Source organism: Solanum lycopersicum, chromosome 5, assembly GCF_036512215.1.
Source record: "Solanum lycopersicum chromosome 5, SLM_r2.1".
Taxonomy (NCBI): domain Eukaryota; kingdom Viridiplantae; phylum Streptophyta; class Magnoliopsida; order Solanales; family Solanaceae; genus Solanum; species Solanum lycopersicum.
Window position 1 is genome coordinate 67,780,818 of NC_090804.1, and position 13,528 is coordinate 67,794,345.

Genomic DNA, 13,528 nt, shown 5'->3' on the forward strand with positions numbered 1-13,528 from the left:
ATATTATATTATATTATATTGTATTATATTATATTATACGCTTTATTTTAGTTAATTTTGTTCAATCTTATATGGTGAAAAATTCCTTGACTTTAAAGCAAATGGTTCATGTACTTGGATCATAGTTCTTTTGAGCAGAAGCGGATTCAGATTTAAAATTTAATTTTTATTTTTTTACTAAAAGTATTATATTTTAAAAGTTATAAATTCATATTTATATTCATTGCAAATTTTATGAATTTTTAGTAATTAAATTTATATGAACTGATATAACTACCACTAGTTTTATGATAAGACATATCATATTTTTTCAATATTTTTTCGATGACTATTACGTGTAATTTTTATATATATAAACATATGTGAATACATTAATTGTGCTATACTTTATATTTTACTTTAATAATTATAATATATAAAAGAAAGAAAAAGTCATATTCAATATTCATGAATTTTCCTTATTAGTTTAGAGTAATTCAAACAAAAAGAGGAAAAAAGAAGGTAGTTAATTAATGCCTTTGAAGATTATGTTTTGGTTCAAAACAAGAAAGAGTAATTTTCTTTTACAAAGTCGGAACGAATTCAGAATTTAATTATAAGATATAAAGTTATCGTAAAATAATAATTATGTTTAGATTAAATATTTATAGATATTTTAGTATTATTTCAATTGGTAGTTTTCTTGATGGAGAAATTAAACCTATCTAAAATGTGCACATAATTCTTCTTGTAATAAAATTGATATTGATATAATTATGGGTGAGTTGAATTGAGACAACAAATATAAATAACCTTTGGTGACCACTTTTGAATACATTGATAAATATTGGTCCATGTTCGATATTTACGTTAAATTATATCAATTTGTTATTATAATTAAGATAACGATTTATTAACAAATATATATCAGGCATTGTCAAAGCAATACTCGAATCGTCTTACATACATGATTCATATAATTAATTCAACCATTTGGAACTATATACGTATAACGTTTTTATGTATTAAGAAAAAATGTATACCATCAGATCATTTAAATGGTAATCGTAGATACGTAATCCAAAATAACTGATAAAAACACGATATAATAGGTATTCAATCAAGATATCCATTAATTGCACTTCTTTTAAAGTACGTAGCGAGGTAGATTAACACGACCAAGTTGAAAGTTTTACTATTTTGAAAACACTAAGAGAGTCGTTTGGCACAAAAATTAATAACGATATTAGTGCAGCTCAAGTACCTGCTAAGCCCAAAATACATTTTGGGCCCCTTAGCCCATTTAGTGTGACATGGATCAACAAATCAAATGTATGTCTAGTGAGGTATACGGAACATAACTTATGAGATATTAGCGAAAAAATAAATGCATCTTCACCTCCCTATTTAACTATGGCAAATGACACACCACATTTTAGAAGTCGGACATCTATCGGACACAACCGCTCTACCTTCACAAGGTAGAGTAACACTGTGTACATATCACGTTGACCCCATTTGTAAAATTACACCGAGTTAGTATGTTGTATTTTAGAAGTCGGAGAAAAGAAAAACAACATACAAATTGAAGCAATGAGAGATTCTAGTTTCTACGTCTTCTCTCCTTTTCGGAGAAGATCTACTTATTTGGGCAGTATGATTAACGACAACCTGATAGGCAAAACATCTCACGTTCACAAAAGGTATGGAATAGTCACACACCAAGGGGGTATGATGCATGCAGCCTACCTGACTCAAGCATCAAGCATCAGTGGCTAATTCCATGAATCGAACACAACCTATAGATTACACGAAAATGCTATAAAGCTTCCCTTTGGATAGTATAACTAACATCATAAAAATTCACAGTTGTTAATAGTTGGTAGACTTTAACAAGATGGTACTTTTTCTTAACTTAAAACTACATGGATCACAAACTGACACACTTAATCTGCCAGCTTTTGGAACTACAAAGAATTGTTGAGCATATAGAGCAACCTAAGGGACATTAGGTGGAAGCTTGTTAGCTAAGTAGAGAGCAAGTTTCTCTCTTTGAATCGAAGCAGATTTATCGGTAGAATCACCAACTTGTTGACCATAGTCAGGATCATGATGATGAGTAACTGGCTTTTCATCTTGAACTCCATCGTCTAAATCGATGAGAATGTTGTGTAGCAGGCAGCATACAAGAATGATCCTTGGTAGCTTTTGCTTATCGGGCCTCCACATTACGCCTTGAATGATCTTCCATTTATCTTTCAACCTGGCCAAAGCTCTCTGTGCCACCTTCCTTGTTGCAAAATGCCGCTTGTTGTAATCAGCTTGGTGATCAGTAAGTTCACGTCCTGTATAAGGAGTAAGAAGCCATGGCAAAAGGGGAAAACCTGAGTCACCAACGATGTATTCTCTTAGTTCTGTGTCGTTTGAGAGGTTAAATTTCTCTCCACTTAGCCTCTTTCCTTCTTCAGCAAGTTCAAAGAATCTTGAGCTTTTGAGAACCAGAGAGTCACTTAGACTCCCAGGCCAGCCAGCTAAAACATCTAGGAATCTCATGTCAGGGTCGACGATTGCTTGCAAAATCATACTGTGATTCTTTTCCAAATCAGACCAGACTTTACTTGATGGATCAGCTGTAGAGAGGCAAAACATGATATGTGTGGTATCAACTGCACCACAACAATTGGGAAGGCCTCGGATGTTCTCAAATTTCGACTTTATGTCTTTCATGTCATCTTGATTTGTAGGCCAATGGATATGGTGGAGGCCTCTTTCTTCCATGGCTTCCACAAATCGCCAAGTTATCTGAGAGACAGTCGACTGGTGTATCCCAAGAGACTCACCAACAATTGATAGTGAGTCACCTGAACTCAGCCTTCTCAAAGCAACAGCAACTCGGTCATCTAGAGACAAGAACTTACCGCTGAGATCAGTTATGTTCATAGGTTTAGACATCATAGCATCCTTCACAAGTGAACAAATGTAGTTGAATGTCTTCCTTGAAAGTTTGAACATAGATTCAAATGTAACTGAGTCTCCTTCCTCAACTGAAGTCCCTGAGTAACAACAAACAAAAAGAGGGTCAAATATCATGGCCGCGAATATACTGAAACATAAAATTAGGCCTTTTAACTGATGATATTATCTCAATCACAAAAAAAAAAAGAAACCATCTCTGGGACCTAGAGCTAACTAGATATGGAACTTGCAAGAAAGAGGTTATAGTTGCAAGCTTTTTGTTTCAAAACTGTCTAGACAACAATGATGAAAATTCTCTTCAATCATGTTCAATATCATCTACTAAAAGTGCAGAAGCTTAGGAGATAATATAAACATAACCATCATTTCATTTCACCACTACTTCAAAATATCCTGAAGCACTTCTGTATACGTGTATCCAGTATCTCCCTAAATACTTGCATGTTTGGCCATATGCATTCTTCGGCTATCTATGGCAAATCTGAGTATCAGTTTAGCTCCTAAAGCTAGATTAAAACAGCCAAAAGAAAAGTGCTACTCTGTTAAGCTAAGCTGCAACAGTCTCAGACACTGCTGCGTAAAATTTCATCTCAAAGTCTTCACTCGATAATTTCATCTCAATAGATGAACCAACCCATCCTTACAGAGGGGTGCCATTTCGGGAAAAAGACTCAAGGTAATCAAATGGGATCTCCAATATGAAATATACTTCTAAGTACAAAAAGTCACCAATGCCTTTGTTCCCTCCTTTAGTTACCTGCCTTTATCTCTTTTCCATTTCTTCATCCTTAGTAACTCTGTACTTCACATATCATCACGCTATTAACATCTATTGTAGCGGAATCAACGACCATAAGCACTATTACTGCTTCTTCAATAACAGAGTCAAGCAGAAATATCTCAAGCAAGCACATATAAGAAAAAATGAATCAGCTTGGAAGCTCATAGTCAAGCTAGACATAGCATCCATCACTATGACATTATGACCAAGGAGTCAATTAAGTGGGTGAAAATCACAGGCGACCTGGGGTTCATATTCCGGCAGAGACAAAAAGAAATACTAATGATTTCTTCCCATCAGCCTAAACCTTGATGAACAGAGCTATTTTACGTGCACTAGTGAGACATAGCAGATACTCGGACCGAGGGGTTCACAAGTTGGCTCTGCATCACCATTATTAAAAATAGAAGGAGAGAAAATGGTCAAATTTCGCGCAGTACTTGAGCAACTTTTCCCTCTATTAAGCATTGGTTCTAATCTTACCTCATTATTGGGAAAAAATTTCATTTTGTTTTAAACTTCTAATGAAGATCCAACCTGAAGTATAATGTAGGGTAGTTTCTTTACTGACTGAGAAACCGTCAAGACTCAGGATCCAACCTTTTGGGTCAAGTGCAGCCTTCCAAACTCAGGGGAAGATGGGTTCATCCCCCTACTCTACTCCACTTAAAAACTGAACTTATTTTGCTTGGCAGAGCTTTGAACAGATGACCTAAGGGACAAGTCCCACAGCCGCTGACAATTGAGCTAAACCTTGGGGTTAACAAAAGGTAGTTTATACCACAGCAAAAGTGAAGGGGCAACTTTGGACTTTCATCCTTGTAAGTATTTTGACACATGAAGTTCACTCATTTCATGTTGGAGCTACTCTAATTGTAAGGATAGGTACAAGACGACTTTCTAACGGCGAGGGTATGAATGGACCTAAAGTAGAACAAAGGGTAACATTAACCAATTTCGGAGCAGCACAAAACTTCAAACATATCATTAAGCATGGTTTATGAATTCAAAGTTTTCACTTTACTCATTTGTAAAGCCTAAACCTACACAATTTGATCTTTACCATCAAATATTTTTCTTAGCTATAATCTGGAATTATGCATTCATCTGTCAGTGCGGTTTGATGAAGGGAAAGAGCAAAGACTAATTCAATTTTCAGTCAGATGCATGTTCCAAGGTAAAGTCACTAGATAAGTCCTACCAGCCTATAACTCACTTAGATAGGTTAAGAACATTCAAACTTTAATCAACCATTGCAGGATATTTGGTCAGTTGACCTGTACTTCATTCGTTTTCATCTAAAAAGACAAGGGAAGCTACTCTGCATTCAATGCCGGTATGTTCTCTCATTTTGAGTGGCATGCTGCAAACTTAATAATTCTACATTTGGTATCAGGATATGATGCAGTTTTTTCTACAAAAAGCCAAATAAGCAAATAACGACAGAGAATAAACTAAAATGTAGCAATTGTATTAGCCCCAACAAATTTTAGGAAGGCTAAAAGATTGGGAGGGAATGCAAAGTTATTAGGAGTTTAGTAGATTCTACTTAATGAAAAAGACCAAAGAAAACATCTACTGGATCAACTATACATCATAAAAGATAAACTCTTGTCCCTTTGCTCTTTGATTTTTTTCATTGCTTCAAGTTCCTCCCTTTTAGTGGCCAATCTAATTCTAGGAGGCATTCAAAGTGTCACAGATAAATTCAGGACCCAGAAACCAAAATTTTCACCTCTCATCTTTTACCATTAGAAAAAATCACATGCAGTTATTGGTACATGGAAAAAAATACTCATGCACTTGAGGAACTGTAAGAGAATGCACCATATACAAGACTCTTTGAAACAATAAATTGGAACAAGTATAGCCAATATTCAAAACTCTATTATATACCAAGTAAACAAAAAAAGGTTATCATTTCTGATAGCTTAAGCTTTTAGATGAAAGATCTCCCAACAGGGGGATCTTGGGTTCAAGTTTACAGGTATATGTACATATAATCAAACGTTTCAACTGAAAGCAATGTCTTTGAACCCATAGTCTCAACGATTTTGAAAAAAATGTTATAGGTTCAATAGTAAGAACCTAAAGGCTGAATCAATTAACTCTAAACTTGTATCTTTCTATGTTCGAGTTGCATTGCCACCACTCATCTAACATATATTTCATGTCTTTAACCAAAGAAAATATCAGGCTCTAACGTAAGGAGACGTGTTGTGAACCTGGATAATAAAGAAAAAAATATCACTTCGCCTGACATGAGACAGTCACACAATCCAACACACTCCTCATTTCTTCTTTTTTTCCTCAGATAAATGAGAGATCTCCCTACTAGCCATTTTCATGGTTCAAGTACAGAAAAAAACTCATAAAATGTGAAGTGAGCAGAAACCAATTTAAAATAACTCAAAGTCTCACAAAGAGTCTGGCCTAGTATATCCTATGAGGTCTCAGTTTTACACCCCGGATGCAAAAACACTAAGGAGTCGTTTGGTCAGATGTATTAGAAAATCTAATAGGATTATCAACATATGTATAACTAAGACATGTATAAGCATGTTAAAGACATAACTATCTACAATACACCAAACCAAACTATGAATAAAAAATCATATCAAGCATAACTAATCCCAACATTCAACATTACTAATACACCCTATACAACACCAAACAAGGGGTTGTTTGTTAGGATGTATTAAAGAATCAGAATCTACTACATGTATTAGTCATGATATTATTTAATCTTTTGTATGGTAAAATTTTTTAGCCAAGAACAAAACCATGGTAGTAGTAATACAACGGATAAAGACAAAACTACCCCTAATACACTAAACCAAACATATCACAGCATTACTAATCTCAACATTATCAATACTATTCTTATACACTCAACCGAACAATCCCTGAGTGATTTCTTCTATCTATCTAGACCTCGGTGGACAAAGTTACTCGATAACAATGTTATTTAAGATGTAGCTGCACCGCACACCACAAAAAATCACTCAAAGTTGACCCAAAATTTCCTGTATAAGACAGATAAACACAACAAACAACAAACAAAACAAAAAATGCAGCATCAAACATCAAAAAACACAAATCAAGAATCAAAATTTAGTTACCTGAAATCCTTTTGGAGAAGTCGACCCACCAATCTGAAGGACAAACATGAGATAACGAAGAATGTAAAGGGGTATATTGGTCAACATCTTTCTCCACCTTCTTCTTCCTCTTTAACCCCCTTATAGGCCCCATTGAAAAAACTCAAAAAAAAACAATTGATTCACAACCAAAACACAAAAAAAATCTCTCTACAGAACTGTAAACTCCACAAGAAAAGATTTTGACCAAATGGGTATGCTTAAATGAAGGAATATTAAGAGATTTTTGCTATTTTTAGAAAGTTATAATCAAGAAAAAAAAATGAAGAACAAGGTGACTGAGAGCAGAGTGCAGAGGAGAAAGAGGAGGAAGAAACTAAAATGGGACAATTGTGTAAAAAAAAGAAAAAATTGTTTTATGGTTTTAAAGAAGCATGCAGTAATATATAGTTTGTTTTATTATAAATGTTTTTTTTTTTATTTAGATATAATCGGACTCGAAAATATTGTGTATCGGACTCGAAAATATTATAATTAGGAGTTACATTCAAGGTTGAGGTTGGGGTCAGGATCGAGTGTCATGTCTCGAGTTGAGTCTATAAAGAGTTTTAAAAAATGTTTTTTCTTACTTGAATATACTATAATTAGGACTTACTTTCGAGGTCGAGGTTCGGGTTGGGATCGAATGTCATATCTCGTGGTTGTAAAATTTTGGAATTTTTCTTTCTTTATATAGGAAAATAAGATCATTCAAATAAATATTTAAATCAGTCAAATAAGATATAGAAAATGAAAAAACACTAATGCGTCCATTTAATTTTTACTTATTTTTTTCATGTTGTACTTAATATTCATATTAAAGTTCCGATTATCTAGATTTATAACGTATAGAGCTTACTAGAGAAAAGTATTTTGCTATTATTATTTGTTGCACCTGTGATTTGAATATGATACTTCATATTAAATGTGAAGATTAATTTCTATATATCGACAAACATCATAAATCATGTTGAAATGACATTGTTAATAAGTCAATGAGGATACGTTTGTATTTTTACTAAAAAGGTGTTGTGTAATTCCTTAGAATCAATTTATTATTTTAATTTAATGTACGTGCAATACACGTGTATGTCACGTTAATATACAGTATTACATACAATAAAAATGAAGTATATAATACTGCAACAACAGTTACAATGTATGTAATATTATATATTCATTTAAATAACAAAGATATGTATTTTTATAATTTTAGTATGTGTGTTGCACGTGTATATTATCTCAATTAATTAACACAAAGTATAACTTTAAATAGTTTGAAAGATTTAAGAATTCTTTAGAATTTCTATTTAAAATTTATTGTACTTTTAGAGTAATGTGTCATTGATTTTCTACTTTGAAGATAACATATATCATAATGTGCCTTCGAATAAATATTTAAATCAGTCAAACAAGAAATAGAAAATGAAAAAAATACTAATGCAAGGGTTTAACTTTTACTTACTTTTTTATATTGTGTTTGATATTCATATTAAAGTTCCGATTATCTAGATTTATAACGTATAAAACTTACTAGAGAGTAGTATTTCCTATTATGATTTGTTGCACCTATTTGAATATGATACTTCATATTAAATATGAAGATTAACTTCTATACATCGATAAACATCATAAATCGTGTTGAAATGACATTGTTAATTAGGGATGTGTAAAGTTTAAATCGATCGATAAATCGAATTGAAAAAGTAGTATTGATTTTCACAAGGTTGTGAAAATGAATTGTGAATTTTGCTCTGCCTGGAAAAACTATATGATTTGTTGCCTTCATTATTGTCTAATTTAGTATACGTGCATTACACGTGTGTATCGTTAATATAAAGTATTGCTTACGGTAAGAATGAAGTATACAATACTACAACGAAAGTTACAATGTATGTAATATTATATTCATTTAAACAACAAAAATATGTGTTTTTATTATTTTAGAACAATAATTTAAAATGATAATAATTTAATTCTAAATTTAATATTTTGTAAGTATTAATGGTTTCCTTAACAAAAAAAGAAGAAACTTAAAACCATGTCACGTCAATATAAAAGAATTGTATATAGTATATGATATTGCAATTGATGTTACAATATATATAATATCATATTCATTTAATAGAAAAAAAAAAGTTTTATAATTTTAATTTTTAACATACATATCACTTTTAATATATCAAGAAAATTATTATACCCTCAACTAAATGACTTATTACATTAAAAAATATAAAAAATTTTATCTACTCCACAGTTAGTAGGGGTAAAATGGTAAACTCACTACGTCATTAATTATTTTCTTAATAATTATATCAATTCATAAGTAGACAAGTGAAAAGAGACGGAAAGAGTATGTAGGGACATGAAATAATTGTTGCTATTTATTTAAAAGTAAGTAATTCAAAATTTTAACATATACTTTTTGGACAAGATAAAATATTCTTTGAAAATATTTAACTAAAATATAGTGATTTTTTGAAGAACACACATATTAAAAGTGACGTGCGTGCAAACTGACGTGAACATCACGTTCATGAAAGAGAAATGAAAACACAACTGAAAGAATCTTGAAAAAGACAATTACAACATGAGCATTACTACCATTGATTCATAATGTAAACTGTGTAAAGCCATACATAAAAATGCATCCTGAGATGTATAATAATATAAGGTATAAATCTACTTATAGTATGAAAAAAAAATGAACACACTATAACCACAATTTTCAATACAAGCTTCTTCTTTACCTTCCTTTTGGATTCATTATTTGAGAGAACACTCCAGATGAAGTTGTTACATCTGATTCACCATGGCTAACAATGTCGATTTCATCAGCCTCACCCGACTCAACACAGGGAATTGAGTAAGGTATATCTGGTATACCATTGCTGTTTTCATCTTCTAAAGATTGTCTGGCAGCAGCTTGTAAGTTAAGAACGTATTCAAGATTCCAAAGAACGTCCCCCATCGATGGTCTTTCAACACCATACTCAGCCAAACACTTCTCCGCGGTTTCACCATATTTCCTGAGTGAATCGAGGCTCACTTTTCCTGCAAGATAAGGATCGATTATGTGCTCCAATTGTCCCTTTTTTTGCCAATGCATTGCCCACTCGGCTATGTTTACTTGTTCTCGTGGGAGTGAAGGATTGATTGCTGAACGTGCACATAGGACTTCCATGAGTACTACTCCAAATGAATAGACATCAGACTTCTCTGTCAGTTGCTGTCTACGATAATACTCTGGATCGAGGTAACCAAAACTTCCCTTCACGGCTGTGCTCACGTGAGTTTGATCTAACGCGGGGCCAAATTTTGATAAACCAAAATCAGCCACTTTTGATGTGAGATTCTCATCCAACAAAATATTGGTAGTCTTGACATCGCGGTGGATGATGCACTCAGCTGCACCAGTGTGAAGATAATGCAATCCTTTCGCAGCTCCGATGCAAATTTCTAGTCTTTGTTTCCACGAAAGATGAGGAAAATCTGATCCGTATAAGTGCTTTCTGAGCGGTCCGCCTGCCATGAATTCATATACAAGGATCATCTCATTTAGCTCCTCACAGTAGCCAATTAAAGAAACCAGGTGTCTATGGCGTAGCTTGGATAACATCTCGATTTCTGTCCTGAACTCAACAAGTCCTTGTTGAGACTTGCTATTTCCCCTCTTTACAGCAACCATTACCCCATTTTCTAACACCCCTTTATAAACTTTGCCAAAGCCACCGACACCAATGACCAAGCTCTCATCAAAGTCCTTTGTAGCTTCACGAATCTCAGAGAAGGCGAAGATATGCCCCAACGTCCGTGAAGGTGTTGTTGAAGCAAAACTACCTGCTGAGATTTTAGTTTCTGAAATTCCAATATGATTTGGAAAAGATAACCATGATAAAGATTTTTGTTTCACCATCTTTGGCTTACGGAAACAAACGAAACAGAGAAAACAGGACACTGCAATGAGCAATAAACCTGCTAAACTTCCTAAGATAGCAAAGACTATTAGCATTACATGTCTCTTAGTATTTGATCTTTCGGAATTGCTGAAATATCCTACAAATTTTCCGTCGAGGCTGCTACTGGGATTGCTCATTTTCATTATCTCCAAACCATTTAGAATAGCATTGGCTGGAGTAATCCTCAAATTAGAAGGACCAACTTGAACGAAAATTTTATTCGAGCCCATTGACATATTCACTACAAAATCCACAAAGTAAGCAGCTGACAATGCCATCGTCTTTGTTGAGATATCCAACGATTCCACGGCAGTTTGGTTATTGATGTACACATCGAAGATCAAATTGTTAAGAGAAAGACTAACAATATCACAGAAATGCATCCTAATGAAGTAAATGAATCCATGTTCGACTGGAAACGTCCATGTCATGTTGAACTTTTGATCTATTACTTTGGCATCTGCCATTTCTTGTGCAGTGGCATACACCCAGTTCGGTGCAATATCAACGGACTCACCTGCCGGATACTTGACTGATTTCGGATCCATACTCACCTTCCGAGCAGTAGCAGGATTAACAAGAAACGTATGATCTGAATTCCACATCCTCCACAAAGTGTCATTTCTTGGTGTCAATCTTGGACCCCCCATATTCACTCTATAAGCTGTCTCTAAAGCAACCGAGGACGGAACAACAAAACCTGGCCCCCTCGGAATAGGTTCAACACTGAAATCAAACTGACCCTCAGGCATAGAGACCACCTCTATCCCATTGATAAATGCAACTGAGCCACTAGCTGGAGACAATGTAAGTACTAAATTACCCGAACTACTCGATCCACCTATTTCGATTACGTATTCCTTCAACAAAGGTTCCTTTTTCCCCAATCTTGAAAAGGAAAACTCATGAAGCAATGTAATCCCATTAGCCACAACAGAAAAAACAGCTGATTTTAGGTTGTGTTTATTGTTCTTAACAGGATAGAAATGCAACCTTAACCAATGTCTACCAATCTGCTTTGTACTAATAGTATACACTGAACTTTCAGTAAACACTCTAGCAGAATTATGAAGTTCAGACAACAAACCATTTACATTATTTGACACAGTTATAAGTGAATCTGTTGACAACACCACATCAGAATCCCCAAAATCAGATTCAAAAACCCTTCCATCTTCAACTTGTATAGATTTATTTCCACCACAGCTAATCAAGAAACAGTCTATTGGGGTAAAAGAAGCAAAACCCAATGATGAAAAACTGAGAAAACACACAATGCTAGCAGAAAACAACAACCACCCTTTTAAAGAAACCATTTTTATTCAAATTTACAACTCAGATAACAGTCTATTGGTAAAAAAAGACCAAAACTGAGAAATCACACAATCCTAGCAGAAAACAAGAACAGCCCTTTTCCAAGAACACATTTTTACTCAAAAATACAGCTCAGAAAACAGGACAAAGGAAACATAATCCAATAACCAAAAACTAAGAAATCACACACAATGCTAGCATAAAACAACAACAACCCTTTACCAAGAACACATTTTTACTCAAAAATACAACATTACAAGACTGAAAACAAAAACCCCATATGGCAAAAACTCATTTTCTTGTCAAATTGAGCTAAAACAAACCCAAAAAAGGCCATACCTGATGTATACAAGATGAACAAAAAAGTAAAATTTGGGAAAAAGGTTGTGATTTTGAAGATGGGGTTTTTGTGTTTTTCAAGATTTTGGAAGTTTTAGGTTTGTTAAGGTGAGTGAGTGAGTGTGTAGTAATGAATTTTTTTGGGAAACAAGTTGTGTTTATGACATTAAAGTTGGAAGCTTAGGGAATTGAAATAGCTAGCTAACTAACACAACCACACAGCCAGTATACAACTGTCACTCTTGTAATATTTTAATAACTGTCTGCTATATTATCTCTAGATTCATGAGTTGACCTACTTTTTTTTTCTAATTTTATAATGCTAAAAATCCCAAAAAAAAAAAAAATCTTTTTTTTCATTTTTGGGTGAAATGAATTTTTATTAATGAGAATATAGACACCTTATATTTTTGTTGATGCTGATTAAGATATTCATTTTATCATAAAAAAGCCAGTTCGATGTCTGAAATATTTTTAGATACAGGATTTGAGAAAGAATCAAACGGACCTACTTTTAAGGAATGTAAGAATCATGAATGATTTATTGGTAATGTGTCTACATTTTTTTAAAGATCTCCGTTAATCTAGCTGGTTATTTGGTGATTACTTTGCTTTTTCATAAAAGTAATTTTTTATAATTTTTGAAACGACATAATTAGATATGTTTTATTTTTCTGTCTACTCGGTGTTCAGTACCTACATTGAAGCACGATTAAATTTTGAATTCGTGCTGAAAAGTGTCTGAAGGTAAAATGCTCTCTAAGATAGACGATTTTTGTATTCAAGAGAACTCGAATCTGAAACTTTGGTTAAGAGTGAGGAAATACTTATCACTCGATAACAACCGTGTTGGTGAAGTAGTTGGATATATTATTCTATTTGTTTATTCATTCAAATATAAAAAAAATTGAAGAAAAATAAAATGAGGATGAGGATATTCCCTTTAAATCATCTTATTTTATGTGGGGCTTATGCAGGAGATCACGTGCAAATCACATGCCTAAGTTTTAATCACTTAATTAAGTAATCTAATCACGTGA

General features: G+C 33.4%; 2 protein-coding genes across 2 annotated transcripts; both read right to left on the minus strand.

The window, feature by feature from the left end:
• Window positions 1-1,783: 1,783 nt before the first annotated feature.
• On the minus strand, window positions 1,784-7,336 carry LOC101259157 (protein ALP1-like). Its single transcript, XM_004239727.4, has 2 exons — window positions 6,859-7,336; window positions 1,784-3,032 (listed from the first exon to the last, which is right to left on the minus strand). Exons 1-2 carry the CDS (start codon window positions 6,989-6,991, stop codon window positions 1,978-1,980), a joined length of 1,188 nt encoding a protein of 395 aa, XP_004239775.1. The 5' UTR covers window positions 6,992-7,336; the 3' UTR covers window positions 1,784-1,977.
• Window positions 7,337-9,459: 2,123 nt separating this feature from the next.
• On the minus strand, window positions 9,460-12,932 carry LOC101266518 (receptor-like protein kinase THESEUS 1). The gene has a single exon (XM_004240150.5). The coding sequence runs from the start codon at window positions 12,149-12,151 to the stop codon at window positions 9,623-9,625; it is 2,529 nt and encodes an 842-aa protein (XP_004240198.3). The 5' UTR covers window positions 12,152-12,932; the 3' UTR covers window positions 9,460-9,622.
• Between the last annotated feature and the right edge of the window lie 596 nt (window positions 12,933-13,528).

Bases quoted from the DNA above. Each gene is read 5' to 3' on its own strand.
- LOC101259157 (XM_004239727.4), bottom strand. From the start codon at position 6,991: ATGGGGCCTATAAGGGGGTTAAAGAGGAAGAAGAAGGTGGAGAAAGAT. The intron at 3,033-6,858 runs GTAACTAAATTT...GTTGTTACTCAG, and splicing joins CTTCTCCAAAAGGATTTCAG to GGACTTCAGTTGAGGAAGGA.
- LOC101266518 (XM_004240150.5), bottom strand. From the start codon at position 12,151: ATGGTTTCTTTAAAAGGGTGGTTGTTGTTTTCTGCTAGCATTGTGTGT.